The sequence below is a fragment of the Naegleria fowleri genome (genome assembly GCF_008403515.1).
Source record: "Naegleria fowleri strain ATCC 30894 chromosome Unknown tig8, whole genome shotgun sequence".
Lineage (NCBI taxonomy): Eukaryota > Heterolobosea > Eutetramitea > Acrasida > Naegleriidae > Naegleria > Naegleria fowleri.
Window position 1 is genome coordinate 25,050 of NW_025407940.1, and position 22,165 is coordinate 47,214.

The 22,165-nt window shown below is 37.9% G+C and overlaps 14 protein-coding genes across 14 annotated transcripts in view; 4 read left to right on the top strand and 10 right to left on the bottom strand.

Moving 5' to 3' along the window:
- FDP41_011177 (uncharacterized protein) overlaps positions 1–935 on the top strand; it is a gene marked incomplete at both ends in the record, with an annotated part of 1,134 nt that extends 199 nt beyond the window's left edge. The window contains one exon of the mRNA XM_044701557.1: positions 1–935. This exon is cut by the window's left edge and continues 199 nt beyond it. Coding sequence (XP_044567427.1) covers positions 1–935 — 935 coding nt within the window.
- A 22-nt stretch (positions 936–957) lies between these two features.
- On the bottom strand, positions 958–3,364 carry FDP41_011178 (uncharacterized protein; the record flags this gene model as incomplete). Its single annotated transcript, XM_044701558.1, has 4 exons — positions 958–1,775; positions 1,845–1,901; positions 2,180–2,515; positions 2,740–3,364. 4 exons carry the CDS (start codon positions 3,362–3,364, stop codon positions 958–960), a joined length of 1,836 nt encoding a protein of 611 aa, XP_044567428.1.
- A 79-nt stretch (positions 3,365–3,443) lies between these two features.
- Positions 3,444–6,168, bottom strand: FDP41_011179 (uncharacterized protein; the record flags this gene model as incomplete). Its single annotated transcript, XM_044701559.1, has 3 exons — positions 3,444–5,204; positions 5,384–5,395; positions 5,464–6,168. 3 exons carry the CDS (start codon positions 6,166–6,168, stop codon positions 3,444–3,446), a joined length of 2,478 nt encoding a protein of 825 aa, XP_044567429.1.
- Positions 6,169–6,852: 684 nt separating this feature from the next.
- On the bottom strand, positions 6,853–7,170 carry FDP41_011180 (uncharacterized protein; the record flags this gene model as incomplete). Its single annotated transcript, XM_044701561.1, has 1 exon — positions 6,853–7,170. The coding sequence occupies one exon, from the start codon at positions 7,168–7,170 to the stop codon at positions 6,853–6,855; it is 318 nt and encodes a 105-aa protein (XP_044567430.1).
- Positions 7,171–7,668: 498 nt separating this feature from the next.
- Positions 7,669–8,925, top strand: FDP41_011181 (uncharacterized protein; the record flags this gene model as incomplete). Its single annotated transcript, XM_044701562.1, has 1 exon — positions 7,669–8,925. The coding sequence occupies one exon, from the start codon at positions 7,669–7,671 to the stop codon at positions 8,923–8,925; it is 1,257 nt and encodes a 418-aa protein (XP_044567431.1).
- Positions 8,926–9,086: 161 nt separating this feature from the next.
- On the bottom strand, positions 9,087–9,662 carry FDP41_011182 (uncharacterized protein; the record flags this gene model as incomplete). Its single annotated transcript, XM_044701563.1, has 1 exon — positions 9,087–9,662. The coding sequence occupies one exon, from the start codon at positions 9,660–9,662 to the stop codon at positions 9,087–9,089; it is 576 nt and encodes a 191-aa protein (XP_044567432.1).
- Positions 9,663–10,168: 506 nt separating this feature from the next.
- Positions 10,169–11,377, bottom strand: FDP41_011183 (uncharacterized protein; the record flags this gene model as incomplete). Its single annotated transcript, XM_044701564.1, has 1 exon — positions 10,169–11,377. The coding sequence occupies one exon, from the start codon at positions 11,375–11,377 to the stop codon at positions 10,169–10,171; it is 1,209 nt and encodes a 402-aa protein (XP_044567433.1).
- Positions 11,378–11,421: 44 nt separating this feature from the next.
- On the bottom strand, positions 11,422–12,908 carry FDP41_011184 (uncharacterized protein; the record flags this gene model as incomplete). Its single annotated transcript, XM_044701565.1, has 2 exons — positions 11,422–12,140; positions 12,563–12,908. 2 exons carry the CDS (start codon positions 12,906–12,908, stop codon positions 11,422–11,424), a joined length of 1,065 nt encoding a protein of 354 aa, XP_044567434.1.
- Positions 12,909–13,931: 1,023 nt separating this feature from the next.
- FDP41_011185 (uncharacterized protein) lies at positions 13,932–14,276 on the bottom strand (the record flags this gene model as incomplete). Its single annotated transcript, XM_044701566.1, has 1 exon — positions 13,932–14,276. One exon carries the CDS (start codon positions 14,274–14,276, stop codon positions 13,932–13,934), a length of 345 nt encoding a protein of 114 aa, XP_044567435.1.
- A 292-nt stretch (positions 14,277–14,568) lies between these two features.
- FDP41_011186 (uncharacterized protein) lies at positions 14,569–15,027 on the bottom strand (the record flags this gene model as incomplete). The annotated part of the gene is made up of 1 exon (XM_044701567.1): positions 14,569–15,027. The coding sequence occupies one exon, from the start codon at positions 15,025–15,027 to the stop codon at positions 14,569–14,571; it is 459 nt and encodes a 152-aa protein (XP_044567436.1).
- A 115-nt stretch (positions 15,028–15,142) lies between these two features.
- On the bottom strand, positions 15,143–17,149 carry FDP41_011187 (uncharacterized protein; the record flags this gene model as incomplete). The annotated part of the gene is made up of 1 exon (XM_044701568.1): positions 15,143–17,149. One exon carries the CDS (start codon positions 17,147–17,149, stop codon positions 15,143–15,145), a length of 2,007 nt encoding a protein of 668 aa, XP_044567437.1.
- Positions 17,150–17,425: 276 nt separating this feature from the next.
- On the top strand, positions 17,426–17,953 carry FDP41_011188 (uncharacterized protein; the record flags this gene model as incomplete). Its single annotated transcript, XM_044701569.1, has 1 exon — positions 17,426–17,953. One exon carries the CDS (start codon positions 17,426–17,428, stop codon positions 17,951–17,953), a length of 528 nt encoding a protein of 175 aa, XP_044567438.1.
- Positions 17,954–18,724: 771 nt separating this feature from the next.
- FDP41_011189 (uncharacterized protein) lies at positions 18,725–19,270 on the top strand (the record flags this gene model as incomplete). Its single annotated transcript, XM_044701570.1, has 1 exon — positions 18,725–19,270. The coding sequence occupies one exon, from the start codon at positions 18,725–18,727 to the stop codon at positions 19,268–19,270; it is 546 nt and encodes a 181-aa protein (XP_044567439.1).
- A 235-nt stretch (positions 19,271–19,505) lies between these two features.
- FDP41_011190 (uncharacterized protein) lies at positions 19,506–21,363 on the bottom strand (the record flags this gene model as incomplete). Its single annotated transcript, XM_044701572.1, has 2 exons — positions 19,506–20,354; positions 20,572–21,363. The coding sequence occupies 2 exons, from the start codon at positions 21,361–21,363 to the stop codon at positions 19,506–19,508; spliced, it is 1,641 nt and encodes a 546-aa protein (XP_044567440.1).
- Between the last annotated feature and the right edge of the window lie 802 nt (positions 21,364–22,165).

The following is a 22,165-nucleotide window of genomic DNA, read 5'->3' on the forward strand; positions in this document are numbered from 1 at the left end:
CCCCTAAGCGACCTTTAGAAGATGTTGTTGAGTCTAAAGTTAGTGTCAATGAGGAACCAAAAACAAAGAGAAATAAGCAGCCTACTCCAGTTGAGAGCAAAAATGTCAGCATCAAAACGGAGAATAGTAATGCAAGTAGCAGCACTAGTACACATACTAATACCACAAGCACAAAGTCATCATCAGCGAACAAAGACGTCAAAACCCTTCAACAAAAGCTAGACAGTAAGAGACAAATTGCCACTACCCTAAAGCATAAGGCTGATGACCTTAAGAAAGACCATCAAATTTCTGAAGCAATCTCAACTTATTTGGCTTCGGGTATGAAGTATAGCGAGGCTGCCATGTATTCCAAACAAATTTTTGAAAATACTCCCAAAGAAAAGAATCCTTCAACAAGCGGAACAGCTATACTGCTCAAACAAAATATTGACTTTTTGAAATATGTTTCCTCGCTAGCACTAAAGTATGCGTATTATGACAAGGCAGTGCTAGCCAACATTCTCATATTTACAAATACCAAGGCTCTCTTTAATTTCAAGACACAATCAATTCAAAGATACCGTAGATATTTGCTTGGAAAGTTTGGTGAAACCAATTCAACATCAGTAGGATCTTCAAGCATTACATCTCCTGCAGCTGTGGCATCTCCTTCCTCGCAGTCTATCTCTACGCCTTCTCCCGTTCACAATGGTGGTGCAATGATTAGCTCTGTTGGCTCTGCAGAGTTGACAAATACAATCATGCGCTTGTGTGAAGAGTTAGAAATTGTTTCCATGGTTGTTGAAAATGAAGTAACATTATATCATCAACTGAAACAACATGAAACCTATCGAGAAAATTATGAACTTATGCATGAGGCTCAAAGAGGAAATATTGACTTTGTTGTGAAGTTTTTGGACGATGAACTGGCTCGGCTTGATTCAAGTGAATAAATATTTATTGAGAACAGTGTATTTATTCAAAGTCGAACACATTATTAAGGTCATCCGAGGAAAGTAAATTTGCGGATACCATGTCCTCGAAGAGCAAGAAATTGGTTTCTTGCCGATCCAAATTCTCTTCTTGTTGTTGCGTTCCATTTAAGATTGGCCTTTGCAAATCCCCAACTGTGCTCTCGTTTGGATCAGACAAGATGACATCTCGTTGTAATGTCGACAATGCAACTTTCGCCTTAATCATTGCTGCACACTCTTCCACTTCTCTAATCACATGATTAAATTTTGAAAGAATTTTGTATCTTTTGCGCAAAATGTCAATAGCTCTCAAATCCTTTTGTAAAATTTCGAAATAATTCGTATTATTGTACACAAAATCAGTAGAATCTTGTTGCAAGAGCATCTTGACAATTTGAACGTGAATTTGGCCAGCAACTAATATGCAAGCCACAATCTCCACTGGAAATAGGGGAAATGCCTCATGGTCTGTTAGTTGTGTGATTTCCAAAGCACACTTCTCAATTATTCCCTTCACTAATGGTGACGATGATTTGGCAAGAATCGAAATTTTGACGCTGTGTGAAAATAATGTAAACACTGGCTCAATCATGCAACTATATTCTTTGCTATAACCATAACATGCCATTGCTTGTTTCGTTGATGGACGTTGTACACTATTGATCACCACTTGTTTTAAGTCGTCGATAATCACTTGTATGACATTCCATATTTCAAAACAGTTCTCTGATGTAATTTCTTGTTGGAGTAATTTCAGCCAATTAACTGGGCATTGTTTGCCAGTGAAAAATGAGAAAATTTCAGGGATTCGTTGTATCACTAAAAGTTAATAAATTTAAAAATTGATACATTACAACTTGTCTAGAAAGGTTTCAACTTTACACTTACCTTGTTGAATACCCATCTTTTCAAAATGATCTCCAATAATGTTTGTAAAATAGAATACTATTGATTGTAAATTTTTTTTCATAAACATTCATATTTTCTCTCTTTGTTTCATCTGAAAATAAGCTGTTGAGGCAGTAACTAAGAATTTGAATATAGAATTTGGCATTTTCAATTCGTCCACTCCAGGCTTCATAAATTGCTAAATTCCCATAAACTACAGCAACATTATAATTATTGAACTGGTCAAACATTTTGGAGAGAACGTTTTTAGCTTTCTGAGCACTTTTTTCAGCCAACTCGGAAAGTCCATATCGACATTCACACAATGCCCGAACTGACAAAAAAGATGGCAAACCATTCTTCATGATATCGACTCGGAGTATTTTCTGTATTGGTGTTTTGTTCAAAATTGATTTCTTTGCCACTTGAGCTGATTTTAGATGATGAATTAGCAGTGAAGGATTCATTACTCGATAATGGTGACGTGTAAAGAAACTTTTCAAATTCTTCTCTTGGAAAACATGGACATCCGTCACACGCAAACTCATAATAAAACTCAAGGACATCTCTCTTATTTAAATGTCCAGTTTCTTCGTCGAATTCTGTGAATGCAGAAACAACGTGATGACTTTCATGATCCTCTCGTCGTTTTTCGATATAATCTCCAGATACTTTTTCATAGGGTTTGTATTTCACGTTCTTGTCCTTATTAGCATGATTCGTCGAGGAAGAAGAAGATTCTTTTGTTTGTTGCTATTTCGAGAGTGTTGTTTTTCTTCTCCTGTTGATGATGATTTGACTCGTTTAGATTCTCGATAGACACACTCTACTCCCCGTTGTCTACATTCCACACAGCTCGGAAGATGTTTTGAACATTTTCGGTGTTGCTTCCTACAGTTGATGCAGGATATAGCGAAATATTGAGGAATTTCCAAAAAGGAAGAAGCAGGTTGAATGAAAGAGGTATCAAGATGGTTAAGATGGTTGTTGGTTAATGTTGTTGTTGTTGTTGTTGGTAGGGTCAATGTTGTTGGGAAAGTAGTTGCTCCTGTGGTTAATGTTGTTGGTGGTAGTGTTGGCGATGAAAGGACATGAATGTTGTTCGCTTCATGACCACCACTGCCATCACCACTTTCTCGTCGGAAGGATGAGACAACCAAGAGGGAGGAAGGAAATTGTAGAGGATGCTGGCTTGTTGGGTTGGCATCGCCATTCATGAAGTAATAATCATTGTTGTTGTTGTTGTTGGACCCAAACGGTAAGGATGAACAATGTTGTGCATTGGCATGGGTTTCATGTTGAAGGAATGGTGATGACGATGAATGGGTAGCTTGATTTTCCGAATCATTCGTTAGGGAAATTTGCTCTTGGATGGAATTCGGAGAGCCCATCGACGATGAAGATGACCACCACCACCTTATACTATTCGATGCATCTGCAAATTCTCTACCAAAGGATGAAGAGAACGGGTTGAAATTCACTGTTGTTGAACGATGATGATTGCCATCACCAGGTTGCATTTTTATTTGCCGCTCTTGGAAAGGTATTAGAAATCAAGAGAGTATTATACCATCCAAATATTTGATTACATGAACTGATTCAATTCACCTTCTTCGAAATCTCCATAGGTGGATGGTGAAAATATTTGTTGTAAATCTTCGTGAGTGAAAAGGGATCGACAAAATACAATTCTTGTTGAGAGGGTGATTTAGTGGAGAAAAGAGGGGACTGTGAGGAGGAGCTTGCATTGTCTGTGACGTGGCCACCACCCAATAGCTGTGAAAATTGAACTCTGTTTTCTGCTGTTGGAGGTTTTAAAACATTGAGATTATTAGCTGCTGTTTCATTGACGTATCCAATTAGGAATGAAAGAGGTGGCAATCCAGCATCAAAAGTGCTCGGTTGCATCATTTCACCAATTGGTGCTCGAGGTTTTGATGAAGATTGGGTAGAAGATAGAACGTTCAACACGGCATTATCTTCGGCGTTGTTTTCGGCAGTGGCGTTACCACTGGGTAGTATTGAACGCTTCTTTAACATTTGGCCAATTTCATCCATCAATGATCCATAACAGAGTGAGACGCGTTTGAATCTTTTGCTTAATACATTTAGGGCTCGATAATCTTTGGTGAGAATTTCAAAGTAGTCAACAGGTCCATAACTATGTCCATCCGATAATAAACCCTTTTGATTATTTTGTCTGGTCCCATTCTCGATCTTTTTACAAATCTGTAAGTGAATTCTTGATGCCAAAGCGACATGAGGTATCACAATAACAGGCAAGAATGGGAAAAATTCGCTTTCAGATGAGTACGAAATTCGAAGAGAGCTCTCTTCTATCAGTTGTTTTCCGTATCCTGCCTTCGTCAAAACACCAACTCTGAGTCCGTTAAGAAGTACTGACTGACACAAGTTCGAACCACGGTCATAGATCTCCATCTCTCTTTCAGTTCTGTTCTTGGCAGCCAATGAACGGAAATATTTGTTGAGATAAGATGCAACCATTTCGATAATTTTCAAATAGTCCAGACAATTAGAGGGGCTAACCTCTTGTTGCGTCGCTTTTACAATTTCTTGAGGCAGAGGATGACCAGTGGTATACTCGAATACTTTTGGAAAATTGTGAATGAAGGTATTAATACCCAGTTCACTGTCAGCGTTAACAATATCAATAGACGATAGGTATTTTTGTAGAGCCTTTTCATACTCGTTGAGCTTCTGCTTTTCAGTTTCGTCCATCTCCTCAAAGTAAAATTTTGCGTTTCTCAAATAAAATTTGGAAAGCTTTACCCTTCCACTTCCAATTTCATAAGCACCTAGTGAAGCATAAGCACACGCAACAACATAATTCGACACTTCGTCAAACAATTTAGATAACATGTCACGTGCTTTTCTAGCGGTTTTTTCGGCTTGGTCTCCCATACCTAAACGTTGTTCCACGAGAGCTTGAATTACAAAATAAAAACATTGCATCTCCTTCTTGTATGGAAGATCTGATTCAACTTCGTCATCAGAGCTCTTGTGTAAGATGTGTTTTTCCAGAAGGGCTCTATCTATGATAATAAAGTGATCACAAATCATTCGAAAATAAATGTCAATGACATGTTTCTTGGTAAGAGTTTGTGGGATTTTTGATGTCCACGTCGTATCGGCCGGCGTACTAAGAGAATCCTCCGATGATTGAGCTTGAGGTTGTGACACTGTATTGTTTTCTTCAAGACTTTTCTTCTTTTTCTTTTTAGGTTGATCGTTTTCTTCCTTCTGTTGCTTGAGTTGCGGATTTGGATATCTCATTCTTCTTGGCGTTTTGTACTCGCAAACAATTCCCTTAGATTCGCATCTATTGCAACTTGGGAGTTTCTGAACACCAAAATAATTGAAACATGGTTCCAAGTCATCGAGCCAAATAATTGAAATAGTAATGATGAGTATTATTAAAGTTAGTATTTCCGAAAATGTCATTGTCAAAAACGAAGACATGGATAAAAAATAATATACATTAATAGGAGTGAGAAAATATAACATGCATATTCACTAACCTTATCGCATTGCTTTTGTAAAAAAATAAATGTTAACAGGTGTTAGAAAGAAATTCTAACATGCACATGAACAAACTTACCTTATGCATTTTCCTACAATTAATGCAGGCAATAGGATGAAATTCAGAGGAGAGGGATTGTTGGATTGTTGATGGTTGCATTTCATTATTTTGAGGAGAATGCAGTGGAGTGGTTTGGAATGAGGTCATCATTGAATTTTGAGAATATTGTTTTTGTGATGGCGGAGTTCCGATCTGATTATGGTGTGTGAAGTTTCCATTATTATTATTTGCAGGTGAAGGATAAATATTACTAGCAGTCATATTATTTTGTTGGGAATAGACATTGTTGTTGTATTGGGGGCTCTGTGACGAGTAATTTCCAGTACCATAGTTCACCATTTGTGGAGAGGTGTTTTGGGAAATGTAACCTTGTGGTGAATGTTGTGGCACTGAAAATTGTGAATAGTTGGTTGGAGGAACAGAAGCACCGTCCGTACTATTATTGTAGTAATTATTTCCTTGATGAAACGTGTTTGGATATGGTTTTTGTTGAAAGGAAGGATGCGATTGATGTTGTACGGGAAAATTATTTGCATTTAATAAATTAGATGCTGAAGGGGAAAGTGATGATGGTGGTGATGGTTGTGTCGGATGATGATAGTTGAGCTGCTGCTGTTGCTGTGGAGGTTGTGGAGGTGGATGAGAAGTACTCATCCGTTGTCCATAGGTTTGTTGTGGTGGATGATGCTGTTGTTGGTGCTGTTGTGGAGAAAACCCATTCATGTTAGAGGCTGTATGACCCTGCGAGGCCAACCCCGATCCATTAATGCCAACAGTCGGAAAGTGTCCATTCATCTCTCAGCTATGGTAGTGATAGGAATGAGGATGATGAGTAATTACTACTACTACTATTATTATTCGGTGGTGATTACTACTCTTCGGATTTTGCTCTTCTCTATGGTAACAACAAAAGTGTGATAAGAACGTTCCAACTATTTGATTGCTGCTGAAGAACAACAACAACAACGATATATAAAATCCAACTCTGAGTCGCGACAAAATTTGCTGTTGTTCCGTACGAAATTCAATCTTCTTTCACAATAGATACCGACAAGGCGAGAGAGAGAGGTGCGAGAGGTGCTGGCGCAACACGAGGAGATACTTTGGTGCGAAGGAGGAGGTCACAGGAGGGTTCACGCGAAAACACACCAAAAGAACACGCACTTATTTTTTGTTTGGTGGATGCAAGAAGTGCGAGATCCGCACCTCCTCCTCTTCCTCCTTTAATTATTAAACAAGGTTTGCGGAGAAGAAGGGTGAAAGGATAAATAGTGTTGGGAAGAGATACTTCCAATCCAGCTGGTACGCAATGAATGTATTTATATAATGAGACCACTTTTTCATTTTGAGATTTACTTTAAGGAGTTGGGAATTCTCAAGTCAAGAAGACAAGTTAAAAAGACCCTTTCAAAGATGCGTCTTCTTGTTTTCCAATATTGTAACTGCCTCCACTGCCACCATCATGGCCTCTAAAGCCGCCATCAACCTTGCAGGTTTTACAAAAACTGGAATAGCTGCAAAATCATTGGCCTCTGCTTGGATGTCCTCTTCAGCCATTGCAAATGGAGGAGGAATTGCAGCAGGTTCCACTTTTTCTCTCTTGCAATCTGCTGGAATGACTGGATCACTGATGACTGGTCCTGTGGGAGCTGTCGTTGGTGTTGCTGCTCTCATTGTAGGGTTGATATTCACTTCCTCATTAGTTCCTAAATAGAGATAATCCATGGCCAGTGAATGAGGGATTGGATTCTCAAACAAACAAACAAACAAACACTTGTAAATAAACAGGGAGTACCTAAAGGTTGTAGAACTTGATCTCTTTACTTAAAGGGTTTACAAAAAAATTGCCCATTCTCTCCCTTCGAAGAATCATGGACATTTGCAAACCTCTGAATTTACGATCCATCTCGGGTGATGAAAGACTCCTCGTGTTTTTCAGTAATGAAACCTCGGAGACTGTCAAGTTGTATTGGATTAATTATGAAGGTACAGAGATTGAAGTTGCAACTCTCTTTCCGAAGGATGCAGTCGGACAACAGAGCTATTGGACTCATTGTTTCATCATGAGAAGTATGAACACACCTGACAAAATTGTTGGACTCTATGTATTGGATTCCTCCTTAGAGAATGGCTGCATTTTGAAATCGGGTCAGGTCCATAACCAATCGTCGTTGAAACCGAATTCCACTTCACCAATGGTAAAGAATTTTCAAAAGGTTTGCTATGAATGTTCAAAAAAACGGTGAATTGCCTAGTTATACTCCTGAATTGAAATCCGAGGCGAGTTACAAACAAGCAACCATTTCAGTACGAAATGCCACTCAAAAAACCTTAGATGTATTTTGGATTGATTTTGAAGGAAAATTATTGCCATATGGTCAAGTGCAACCGAATGAAACCTTTGCATCATTGAGTGCTGTTAACCATGTCTTTGTGTTCAAAACTCAGGACGGATCCTATGAAAAGGTTGTGAAAGTATCACTTAACAAACCTTTAGTAATTTTGGAAGAACAAACAATTTCGATCTGTGCGCAAACCTTAGATGAACCAACCGAGACCAGCTGTCACCCCATCATTGCTGCACAAATATCAGAGAGAACCGGAGCAAGAAATATGGCCTTCTCATATCCTGCAAGCGATTCTCTCGTTCGAGATATTGAGTCTCATCTTCGCAAAGAAGGAAAACGATTTATCGATGAAGATTTCCCTCCCCAACCTGATTGGGTGCGTGCCTATGACTTCTTTAATGGAGATGTCGCTATTGTAAAGAAAGGATTTTGTGCTACTTCGCCACGACAAGGAGGAGTTGGAGATTGTTGGCTCATTCAATCCTTGTCTGGAGCTGCTATTCGACCTCAAGAGGTCAAGAAGGCTTTTTGCTTGTGTGAATCTATTGACCCTCAGTTAGGTCTGTATGCAGTCACGTTTCACTCTGAAGATCCAGGAAAGAAGTACACCATTCTTTTGGACGATTATTTTCCCATGAATAGTGATTTTATCTTTGCAAAATCTGCTGCAAGAGGAGAGTTATGGGTACCGCTCATTGAGAAGGCCTTTGCTAAAATGATTGGAGGATTTTTGGATTTGGCTGCATCGAAACATTCATTCAATCCCTGTCACGTGTTGGTTGCGCTGTTGGGAGGCAAAGCAAAACATTTTGAGTGGTATTCTGGAGAGAACTCTGTTGGAAAAAAGCTAATGAAGGAGAATCAATTTTGGCCTCTCCTCGAACGGCTACTTGACAGCGAAAAGAGTGCACCTGTGTGTACCAGTAAAGCAATAAGCGGAGGAGACGGTACTGTCGATTCGTTTGGCATTGTTCATTACCATGGCTACAGTATTTTAGGATATAGAAAATTCCCTCAATACAATCTCAATTTGATTCAGATCAGGAATACATGGGCCAATACAGAATGGGGAGGCAGCTTTGGTGACAATTCTAAAGAATGGCAGAAATATCCGCAGCTAGCAAAGAATTGAATCATGAAGTGAAAGATAATGGTTGTTTCTGGATGACTTATGAAGATTTTATCAAGCATTATTGTGTTCTTTGGTGGAATGAGCATGAATAGATTTATGGAAAGCAAAAAAATTGATGTTTAAAAATCAAAATATAAAGTATAATTCTAACCACTTGATTCTTACTCCTTTCTTAATGAAATTTTGACAGTGTCTTCATAAAATTTGATCGCCAGTTCATCAATCACAAATTCAAATTTGTTATTAAAACGAGAAATAATTTGTTTTAAATCCTCCACATGAGATTCATCGGTGTAAATTAATGATACATGTGCTTCATTTTCATTATAAACAATTTTTCCTCCAGTGAGGTCAGCACACATTCTTCGAGCTTGAACAAATGACATTTGATCTTGCCTCAATGTTTCAATTTTCAAAGCAGCAAACAAACAATACACCTTTTTGTTTTTAATTCTCTCCACAGGAGATACTAAAAAATCCTCAATAATTGCTTTGAATGGATACAATTTCTTTTCTTCGACAACTCCGTGATGAACAAATTCCTGTAACGCTTGAATGGCTTCCTCTTTCTTTTTATTCGGAATTTTTCCAACAAAGGTAGAATGAAAATTCTGTTGTGGTCTTGCCTGCTGTGTGCCATTGTTGTTGAGAAATTCCTTTCCGTGATTATCCAATTTCCAATCATCATTAAAGGCATCAAATATTTCTTGAAATTTAGAAAAGGCCTCTGATGCCATCACCAAAACGAATAACCATAACCTGGTTGTACTGACATTTTTTATTATATGTTTGTTGACGTCTTTCCAGAAATGCATCATCACTCACTCAACTATGAAAACGCACCATCACGGATGAAGCGATTGTTGTTTATTGTTACAAAATAATGACGACCATGGTGACATACATATCTTATTGTCTATTGGATGGTTTGATTTTTGTTGAAAGGTCCCATAATTCATCATCGGTTTTGTTTTCAACAATCGTGGCAATTCTTCTGTGAAAACAAATTGCAAATAAGGTAATTCTTGGAAATCATAATTGAGACATAATTGTTGCAATTCAGAAACTCTTCCCAATGTTTTCATTAGAATTCTCATCATTCTATAATTAATGACCTCTTTGTGTTTGGCATGTTCGAGAAGAGGTTTGTTTCCTTCCTTTGTGAAAAATACTTGACTTTGGAAACTTCCTAAATAGGGAATGCAAGGTTGTTGTTTTTCAGAGAGACGGTCATAAAGCTGATTCACTTCTTTCGAGTTGATGACTTTTTCTGACTTTCTTCCAATTCGAGGAATAGTTTGTGTACTTCCTTATTGTCTTCATAGAGATCTTTAAGTCTAAAAACAGAAGAACTTCTTAAGCCTCCCAAAATAGACATGAATCCAAAATAATTACCAGCGTAAAAACAAGATTGAGCAATGCAAAGAATTTTGGTAAAGACCTTCTTTCGATCTCTCTCATTGGGTTGAATGAGAACGGTCTCGCTGGCCCAATGCTGCAAAGTTTTGAAATGTTCTTGCATGAACAAAATATTACTGCTGTACTTTTCTCGAATTTCCTTATCTTTGCTTTCAATATAATAAAATTCATAGGGCTTAATTTTCAAAAAGAATTTTGCTTCCAGTAAGGTCAATTGATGAGCTAATTCTGCAGAAGGCCATGAGAAAATGTCAAATTGGATCTTGAAAGGATTGGAAATTCCCAATCGAATATATAAATCCTTGTCATGATTCCATTTTGACATGGGAATTTCTGGTGTTGATACTTGTTGCAAAGTTAATCCTTTTGGAATTCTCAGAGTTTTATCCTCTGAAGATGCTGAAGAGTCACGGCCTGGGCTAGTAATACCACATCGAGTTCCAGAAGAGGCCTGAATGGAAAGCATATTGAGTACAAGAGCATTTTGGATCTTGGCAATACTTGATGTGCTACTGGAGGACATGTGTTCAATTTCTTTCATAAAGTTAATACTTTTGGCAATACTTAAATTATTGAATGCATAGAATCCATCCTTGATTAATCGCGCAGCAGTCCTTTCGAGGTTAATTTTTGTGAATAAGTCATTCTTGTCTTGCTTATCTTGATTCAAATGTCTGTATTTGGCAATCAAAATGTCAATAATTTTTTCTGGAGTGCTGAATAAATTATAGGTCAAGTAGAACATTTGGGAAAATTGTTCAGTATGTTCCTTGTCATTGGCAGGATTGTAACCAAGAATTTTGTTAATAGATGCTTGCAAAGTGGCTGCTTTGAGACAACAGGTTTCGGGGTCCACAATATATTCATCTTCTTCTGCTTCGTGAGATACAATGGTCTGTGAATCATCACCATTTGTGTATTCAGTTAATAGTATTTCTGTACAGTTTAGACAGTGCGCTCTAAAAACATCAGGATCATGATCCAAATCATTGGCATCTGGGCAGAAAATGAGTAGACTGTGTGACTTCTCCATGAAAATCAATAGAGCTATGAGTATTCTAAATTTGCTTTCCTTCTTCAAAATTTCATAGATAAATCTCGAGCATTCTCAATCTCATGCACACTGATCAATTTTTTGCAGTGAGTCACCAAGTCAGTGACTAATGATTTCACAACCAAAAAGCAAGTGTTACCATCGTGTCTTAACAATGAGTGGATTGTAATGTGGCGAATGAGCTGAATAAGTTTGTAGAGCAATGCATCCACATAATCCCCATCGGCCGCTGTGTCAGACAATCCATGAAATAGAGAGATTAAAAGGTTCATCATGGATCCATCTTTTCCAATAAAAAGAGCATTCAAAATATAGACGACAACTTGATAGGACTTGCTGACAAAATCAATCTTCTTTGATTGTTGCTCGTGTTCTTTCGAAACCCCTCTGAACGCTAATACAATATTCTTCATAAACTTGAGCATGTAAAAAACAATGCTCAAATCGTTCAATTCATTAGAGCAGTGCAACGTTTTATCTCTCCACCATCGAATGAGCGCATCTCTGTTGTAATTTCTCATTGTCCATAACAGAAGAGTACTCAAAATAACGTTAATCTCATTGAACTGTTTGAGTTTAAGTAACAATTCTTCTCCCTTATTGAAGAAGGTGTCTACAAGACTTGTGAAAATTATGGAAGTGATACGTTCTCGATTTTCTCTTGGTTGATATCTTTCATCAAACTCTAATTTCAAAAGATGTCCAACAAATACTTTCCAATCTTGTACATGATCTTTTCGTTCTTCATCTCAATAGATTCAAAGAACAAGGCAATAATCTTGTTAATGAAGATATTCGTAGTTGAAAGCTCCCACATTTCATGATAATCTGCCAAAATTGCAAGAGATTCACTGAGTAATCTCATACTTGTTTCCTTTTGATAAGCCAGTTGTGACTTTTCTGCAATAAAATTCAAAAATGCCTTTCACAGCCTCATATCCAATCGTTGGCAAGAGATCTCTAATAAAGAGTGAGATATTTCTATTACAATAAATAGCAAGATTGTGACTGCTGTTGTTGTTAGAAAGTAGTAGCTTTTCCATGCACGTAAATAGCTCCTGGATGAGATTTTTCGTTAGAACTAGCAAGTCACTCTCTAAATAATTTGAAATGCCCTTTGATTGCGCAATCAAGAGAGATTTGATCACCATGTCAAACACAAACCAAGAGTATCTGCAAGAGTCGGATGTTTTTCCTCGGTAGCTTCTCTATTGGACGTCAAATATTGTATAAATACTTTCATCAATTCACAATGTAAAGATTCAAAATTGAAAATAAATTTGATATAACTCGAGAAGAATCGGTTGCCTCTTGTACTGTTACCGCAAAACTCATGGAATTTGTTCAAGCTCAACAATAGTGCCTCGAATAACTTGGTTTGAAGATCTACTCGAAGTTTTTTCATGTTAATTTCTTTTGTGAACTGTTCAGAGGATGAATAATTCAACAATTCCAGTAAAATGTCAAATAGCAAGTACATGAAAGGCATGCTGATGCTAAAGTCAATCATATTAAATTTCAAGAGCAAATGATAAACAATATACTCTAAAATGGAAGACTTTTGCAAAGAGGTACTTTTGGTAAATGCGTCGTAAGCAGCGAAGAAGAGTTGCAATCTTTCATCAGTTGGTTGTAAGGTGGTCACCAAGTTAGCATCGATTCTGAGCTTGGCTTTTCGCTAAGTTTAAGAGAATCCAAATCCTTTTCACTGATTGATATGTATCCAGGGGTAGCTTTGTATAAATTGGTATCGTTTCATTTGAAACAGATTGTCGAAGTGGCATGTACCCAGACAAAATATCTCCAAAGAGTTCCTTATCTCCCTCATAGACACTATTGTTCGCATAGAGAGGTAAAAGCTATATCCAACAATATTTCTGTGAACACCTTGACCAAAGTGGCCACTTCTTAAATCCATTTCTAAAATTTTCTGGCCTTTTTTCTTCAAGTCTACTATGTCAATGTTGTAAAATGTGAAAAGTAAATGATGCCCATTGTGAATATTCTCTGAGTCAAACCAAGTAGATCAATCTTAATTTCGTCAATGAAATGCACATTCTTTTGGTGTTGCAAGAAAGACTTGAAAATTGATATCGTTGTAACTTGTTGCTAAACTTTCCAATAAATCGCTTCAACATTTTTGTACTGCTATTTGAGTTCAGGATATAGTCTTCAGGACTTGGAGTGGTCTGATCACAATCTCTCACTGACACCTCAATAAGGACGTTTTTACAATGTTTCAATCCGGATAGTCTTGCAAGTTTTAAATTCAAAAATAGCATGTTCTTAAAAGCAAGATGTGGATATCTAGATTTCATCCATGGAATCTCTTCCACCACATCTTCAATATCTTCATCGACAATGGTATTTCTAACGAATCTTCTTCGCGTGTGAGGTGATTCTGTGCGTAATGGGTCTGCCTCTTCATCCAAATAAATTGAATTCTCATATTCATCGACAAAACTTGGCCTGGTCACGCTCGTTCTTGAGAATGATTGCGATTTCCAGTCACGTATGATTTTACATTCCACGGTCATTTTCCCCTAATATGATATGCTTGCATACTGGAATGAGTCGCTGTCTGAGGGTCTAAATGCTTTAACAATGTAATGATATTGAAATTTTCAATATTACTGTCTACAATAATTGGGTAAAACTTTTCAATTGTCGTGGAAGAGAATGCCAAGTCCACTTTTGGATCATCACCAAAATCAAGAACACTAGACGAGCTAGAAATATTGGCGTGACCATGGGGTCTCTTGGTACTGAACACTTTGCAATAGCCCAAGAGGAAGGACTGCTCAAAGTGATACAACGCCTTGCGTGATTCTTCTAATTCTGTTTGTGAAGATGACTTCTTTTGTGAAATACTTCCCATCTCTTCTGCAGCTTCTTGAACAGTTGTGGAGCCAATCTACGAATGATCACCACACAATATATTTGATCATGAGGATAGCTAACGTTAAATACTTTTTCTTTGGTGGCACTTGGCATCATTCTTAATATGTCTTGAGCACTTGTTGGCAATGCTTGTAATTGCAGCTCAGATAAAAAGTTAAAGCACCAATCTTCAGTGATCTTCTTTTCGCTTTTACAATCGTAAAGAGCAACAGAAAAAGTAAAAAGCTCTTTCTTGTATGACTCGCCTACAAGCGAGAAATCAGAAAAACTTAGGTTAATGCTAATTTTGTTTTTGTAGGATACTCGAGAGCATGTAGAGTCCTATGACAAAGAACCAAGTCCATAGGTTTGTATTCATAGAATGATTTGAGAAGCATGAGTAAACGCTCTTCCAAAATTTCATTCTTAATAGACATGTCGGCAACAGTTGGAGCACTGTTCAATATTGCATTACCAAACTTTGCCGAAAGTCTTTTGCTTCCATTCACTGAATATGTTAACTCATTGATAAATGTGACTAACTGCTCATTCAAATGCTCTTTTGTGATATCTTCGAGTTTTCTCTCTTCTGTATTGATATCAATCTCATCATAAAGATCTGTTGCTTTTATGTCGTTTGCTGTCGTCATACTTAAATTGATACTACTCGTGTCTGAAAGACCAGAATTATCATTATTATTAGCTGTAAGATCATTTTGGCTATTTCTCCAAAGCCCTGTAATTCGCATAGAGAGAGTTTTTAACCTTCTCTCTTGCTTGTCAACTTTTGGTACATCCAACTTTAGACTTTGTTTCAAATTTTCTGAGCTTTTGTTCAGGTCAGACGAGGCGGTAAGATCGCTCTCAGATTTCTTTTTTCATGCCCATAAAACCCTTGAGTGTTTTTCCAAGAGAACCATTTCTAGATCGAGACGATGACATTTCCATGAAACTTTGTGGAATAGGGCTAGAATCTGAGTTAATGGCCTCCATAGATCTTTCATCCTCCAATTCACGAATGGCAGAAACATGTTTTAAAATATCAGAGTTATGTGAAGATTTTTGAGGAGTATTCATTCCAGCAATAGCAGAAAGACCATGGTTTGGAGGTGACGTTTGTTTCGAGTCTGAGGGGTGGGTATTGTAACTAAATGAAGAAAAATTGACATTGTTCTCCATATTTAAATCCAAAGATCCAGACAAATTCAACGTGTTACCCACTCGGCTCTGACTTCCAGATACAGCAAGGAAAGGAGGTGTTGCCTTTCGATACATTAAATTTTCATTTACATCCCAAACGTTACAAAAGTATGTGTTGTTGTTGCTTGAAATATTTGTGGTTACATTTCCAATCGTGCCATTTGATGATTTAAAATCGCTTGAATGATTATTAGTGAATGGCGAAGTGATTTGAGAAGGAGAAGCAACACTTGTTGTGTCACCGCTACGGAATGGATGTAAATTTTGAGAACTCGTCACCCTCACAGAATTAGTAGAAGTTGCATCCGTATCAGAATCATTTCCTACAAGTCCACTCAATGATTGATTAGATGATGTATTTTTCATTACTAATTGTTCAAGAGCTGATGTTGACGATTGCATGGTGTGACCATACAAAGAGATACCTGTCACTATTGAAGAATTGTTATCGGTTGGAGATGTGAGAGAACATAAATCCTCTTCACTGCTTCTACTTCCAAAACTTGTCAACTGAAGACCGTTCACTGCATGGTCAAGATCTGAGCTCCCATTATTGACCATAGACTGGCTGATTGTTGAGCTAAGTACCGATTGGGTTTGCATCAAGGAGTTTAGAGGAAATGAAGAATTTGATGTAAATGATGGTGGTGGTACTCCCCGATGGTGATGATAACGAGGAAGTTCAGAGACAACATTTTCAGTGGTTGAAGCTTTCGAGACAACACTTGCTGTCATGCCATGTTGATGTTGTGAAGCTGCTACTGAACTCGTAGATACGAGAGGAGTACCATAGGGTGTGGTTGGCACATGATTGGACTGTTGCGATTGATGTTGATTTGGAAGAACATATATCTTTTCAAAATGAGGCAAGAGACCCTGAGGAACAGCATTCAAAAGTCGAGACTGAAAAGAGTCATCGTCATAGGGCGCATTTTCACAATTATAAAGAGACGATCCAGAATTTGCACTGCTGCTACTGGCAGCATTATAATTTTCAACCTGTTGATTGAGAATGGTGATGGTTGATGTGGTAGTCGTTGTAATGTTATGGTTGTTATGGTTGTTATGGTTGATGACTTGGACAGGAACGGAATTATTTGAATGAAAATGGTGATGAAAGAGTGCGGTCGCTGTTGTTGATGATGACTCTGAGCCATTCGTTAGAGTAGTAGTGGTCGACGTAGCGTTAGTACTATGGTACGCCACCACTGTTGGTGAGTAGGCAGTCGAATGGGCATGTTTTGTATTCGTGTTGATGGTGAGTGGTGTCAATGACCCTCCTGTGGGTGATGTGGGTTGATTCTGCCACAATTGATGATATAAATTAATGTTAGCTCCTCCTCTCAAATTCGTGTTTGAGGATGAGGTTGAAAGTGAGGCATATCGTGCTGCTGCTGATGTTGTGAGTAGTTGTGAATAAAAAGAAGGATACGCGATGGATGGTTTCGGTCGGGCGTCAATAATGTAGAAAGAAGAAGGAGTGATACTGGTCTGGAGAGGTTCTTGCTGAGGTGGTGATAAATTCGAGGAGGAAGAGGACAACAAAGAGGAGGCATAGCCATGACCTCCTCCACGCGTATTCTGTTGCTGATGTTGTTGTGGAGCATAGGGATCCGAAGTGATGGTGGCGGTAGGAGAAGTAACTTTTGGCAGATGATTGCTTGCTGACATTTGTTTTATAAAAGAGATGATGGGAGATGTTTTGGTTCAGCAACGAAAATCATCATTGGGACCATGAAAATGCTTTCTTCAAAACTTGCTGTTTAAATACACGTCAGTTGTCACTTGAAGAGGAAATGCTATCAAAAGATGAACATGGAACACCAACCTTTGCTTTCGAGTTATTAATTCACCTTTTTGCTGCAACCACACATTTCTAAAACAACAAAAACAACTCGACAACCAATCTCATATTGCAATTAAACCACAACAAAACAGCTCATCAAAATGTCATTTCGACCCATGAACTCCAACAATCCTAATCTCACAAACATCATCCGTGATGAAACCTCTCTTCCCAAAATCAACATCATGACCTACAATGTAAATTTTGGAGGTGTTTCATGGAACGGAGAGACAAATCTCGGAGGATACCGAGCCCTTCAAATCATTCATGAACACTCTCACGAATTGGACATTGTCTGTTTGCAAGAAACTCATCAAGGCTGGGAATTTGCATTGAATCATTTCAAACCCTCGGAAAACATGTATCATGAAGGACTTCATTCAAAGAACAAAGCCTCCTCTCTCCGAGCCAACTTTCCCCATCAATTCTGGGACCACTCCAAAACCGATCAGTATTTAGCAAGTGGAAGTGCAGTGTTAGCGACCAAAGATTTTGATCTTCAGGTTCAAATGCTGGAGAGTGGAGTCAAAGGCTCTTTTTTTGATGCCATGCATATTGTTGTAACGGATTTACGTTCATCGACGACCAAGACAAAGACCAGATATGAATCATCTCTCTATTATTATTGATGAAGAAAAATCAGAAGAAGAAAAAGAAGGAATAAGAACAACCAATTCTGACGCATATGAAGACATACCAATGACAAACTCCACCTCTACGACCAGATCCTCAAAACCAACACTCCAACTTTTGAATTTACATTTAAGGCCTCCCTTATCCTTTGAAAGCAGTACACTTCTCGATAATGCAGCTGCCTACCTGTGGAAAACAACCACTGTGAGAAGAGATGAAGTGAAAAGTTATGTCGAACAAGCTCTCAAAATCCATCCCTTATTCCATTAATTTTGTTGGGAGATTTCAATGAAAAGAGTAGTGTTGGAGTGTTTACTTCAAATTCGACCTTTTCTAACTATTTGAGAGAGAATGACTATGTCGATGCCTTACAAGATGCTACCACGTGGTATTGGCCTCTGAAGGGTCCATTCAGCTTATGCAAGAGTGGAAAGTGGAAGCTCAACAGGTGTTAGACAGTATAAGGAGCGCTTCCGATCATCTTGTATTGTTTCATTAAGGAGAGCCCATGTCAGTAGTCAATAATATTGGGGATGGGACCAAACCGTTGTGAACGGTATCAGATCAACCCACACGTTCGGACAAGTGTGTGGTGTCGTTTGATATCATCATCATCACTTTATAAATGTCGAACAGTTGTTGAGAATTGTTGAACACAAGTCTGGAGTGCTGTTGCATTTTGTTTGAACACATATTCATAAAAATATCAATGCCAAAAAGAAAGCAAAGCAAGAGGATAGTAAAGAAGGGAAGCTAATTTCTCTCGTATGACAGAAAGTGATGTTGAAGCATTGTTGCAATATGTTGATGCAAAGAAGAAAGTCAGAATGAAAGTTACTCCTGCCATTAAAACGTTTGCAGATGAACATAATTTCAATCCAAATCAAGCTAGAAGCCGATTTTATGAAAGGATGAGGTTAATCAAATTATTGAAAGAACAATCAACATCATCATCAACAACATCATCAACAACAGCAACAACAACCCACAACTCAAAGGAAATGAATGTTTTACCCGATGTTGTGTCAAGATTGATCAAGGAAGAACAACAGAAGCAAGAACAAAAGAAAAGAAAACAACAGCAAGTTGATGATGAGAATGATGATGTTGAGAATGATGAGAACGAGGATGAATACGACTTTGACAAGTTGTTGGTATCAACTCCAGGCAAGGTTACCACTGTAAAACAAAGTTTATCTCACACAGGACACTATCTAAGAAACAGAATAGTTTCATTAACTTTCACTGTTGCGTCTCAGCCTAACATCAACAAGATGGTCAAGAAACTGAGTAACATAAAATGTCGGAAGTAGTGCATTCACTTTATTGAATGAGAGACATTATAATCCGATTGTTGTGTCTGAGTATATTGAGGAGAGTATTGATATCACCAGTATGAAAGTTGCAGTTGTTAGCGGTGCTGATGTTGGAGAGAGTGGTAAAGAAGTGTCTCAAAAATATATCATGTTGATATCCAAGAAAACATTGAGAAAGTGGCTATCAATGGTGTCGCAACAAATCATGAGAATATCGACACGCAACAAATCATTACTGCCCATTGGTTTGAACAGGTTTTGCAAGTGAGGACAAATTCCATTGATGTACAACTTCCTTAATGTCTCGATCTTGTCGTTTCAATCTCTCGAAAATGTCTGTCATGTCATTCAAACAATGCAGCTGAATATTCTTAAATAAATCCGATGGAATAATGGTACCATTGTCGGAACAACGATGAATCACTGCCATGCATTCATGGAACGCTTCATTCACTTTTGGATAATTCAATTGGAGAGGAGAATTTTGTTTGAGATAGGTGTTGGCAATGTGAGGTGCTAATTTTCGACGATTTTTCGAGTTCGTCGTTTTTGTAAATCGTTCAATATCTCTGTAACATAGAACTGGTTCTGGACAAAATGATTTTCTAGCAAATTCCAAAATAGTGTTGAACGTTTTTTTCTGTTTCAAACATTGTTCCAATCCAGATTCTTCAGATGGATTGAAAGAAGCATGCTCGGGAGAGTTTCCTCGTTTTTGTCTCGCATCCATTACGATTGAATACAGAACTGGAAGTAAAACACTCACAATAATTTCACAACATGAGTACACAAGCAACACATAGCCATACGGTATGAAAAAGTCCAACAGTTTTGAAAATATTGGAACAAATCCAAAACAACAAACAAAATGATGGCACACAATTTGAGTCCAATGAGTGTTGCTGTTTCTTTCCAAATAAACCAAGTGTCTCGTGCAAATATTAGACACAATACAAACAATATAGTCTCCACAAGAATGTAGAAGAATGTGACCACTCCAACCATGAGAGAGTTGAACTTGAAATTCCACATCCTGAAATACTCCTCTGGTTGTGAAAATCCCAGTGTTTGTCGAGTGGACCTGAGTAAATTCAATTCCTCCCAAAACAAGATAAATTATTGCATGAAAACGAAGAGAACAACGTAGGATCCAATCACAAACTTGTCACTCACAAAGAATGACAAAATTTTCACCTTCTTCAAGTCTTGATCTGAAGGAGTCACAATGGTCAAAACATCGTTTCGCATGTCATCATCAATGGTTCCCACTGAAGTGACATCTGAAACTTCAAAACTACCTTCCTTTTCTCTTGATTCGTCTGTTGTTGCTGCTGAGGTGTCACAAACTCGTGTTTCAAATTCTTTCTTGGATCCGACTGAAACTCAACTGACGAATGTGTGCAAAGTTGAAGATTTGCATTCACCGCTCCAGCATCAAAATTCATGGACCGATCGTAATCTTTCACAAAAACCAAATTCGTCTTGTTCAAATTCAACACATGCATCAAATACAATCGAAAACATCGAAAAATCGATGGTAAAATCAATGCAGGTGGTAACACAAAATACGAAATGGCATAAATAAAACATGGATAATTCTTTCTTCCAATAATGTATCTCAAACAAGACAAAATGACAATAAAAGAACTCGCGACAAGTGTCAGGACCATATAGACCATTCCTCTCGATTGGACATGTCTCGACTTTCGTTTCCAAATTAATCCCAAACAACACAATACCAATAACATCAAATAACACAACAAGAAGAACAGCGAGAAGGAAAATGAAAGCCAAGTTTCTGGACATCCCGATGCTGTTAAAACAGCTCCATCTCGACTAAAGTTTCCTAATTGAAATAATATTGGATTGCAACCTTGTAATTGAGAGGCATTGGAGATGTTGACTGGAGTTTCGAGAATTACAAAATCGGAAACGAGTGAATTGAATTTTTCGAAAAACAATTTGTTGTGGAGAGAATATTGTTGAATTTCATAGACATTGAAAATCGTAGAAAACTTGTCATCATTGGTTGTTGTTGTTGTTGTTGTTGGGGGCAACATTGATAAGCCACCTTCATCTGAGTGATGCATTTTTCTATGACGTTCTGAAATTTCACCAATGATGTCAGTTGCCACTGACAGGTCGTCATCAGCATTGATTTCGGGTATTATTCTCATGCTCAAAACAAGAAGGAGAATTAGTAAAAAGTGAGTGTTTCAAAACGAATGGAGATGAAATGCTTTTCGACAACGACCAATGACAGGTTGACAACCCATGACATTCCATAATGAACTCCCCGCCGAAATTTTGAATCTTGTCTTGATCAAAATTTGTAGTCTTGCCATTCGGATCTTTGTTCATAACACCCAGAGCATCATTTGATCCATTTCTTCTCTGTTGTTGTTGTTGTTGTTGTTTTTGTGTGATGTTAACGTGTTCATTACTCGCAACATTGTGTATGTGGAACAAGTGACAGCGCTTGATGTGAGGGCATTAGTGTGTTGGTGAGATGGAAGTGATGGAAGTGGATGCATTTTGTTGTTTGGAAACATGGATCAAGGCTTTTCAGACAAGGCCCGTGGTGTTTTAAATTGCCCAAAAGCACAGATATATTTGGAAATAGTTTCATCATTTCTATGCGGGAGCACAAACACTTTTGAAGAAGAAAACAGATTCACGATTCGCTAATTTTTGCAAAAGTGTGATTCTCAAATTCCAACATGTCAAGACCCTAAGGAAGTGAACAAGACGACAAATATTTCAGAATCACACAGACTGTTTACACTACAAGATCACCTTTCGATCTTTTATTATAAAACATACACATCAATGAAGAATAATCCTTCAAAATTAATCACTTGCTGTGATCAAGATTCGAGTCGCTTTAGAAAA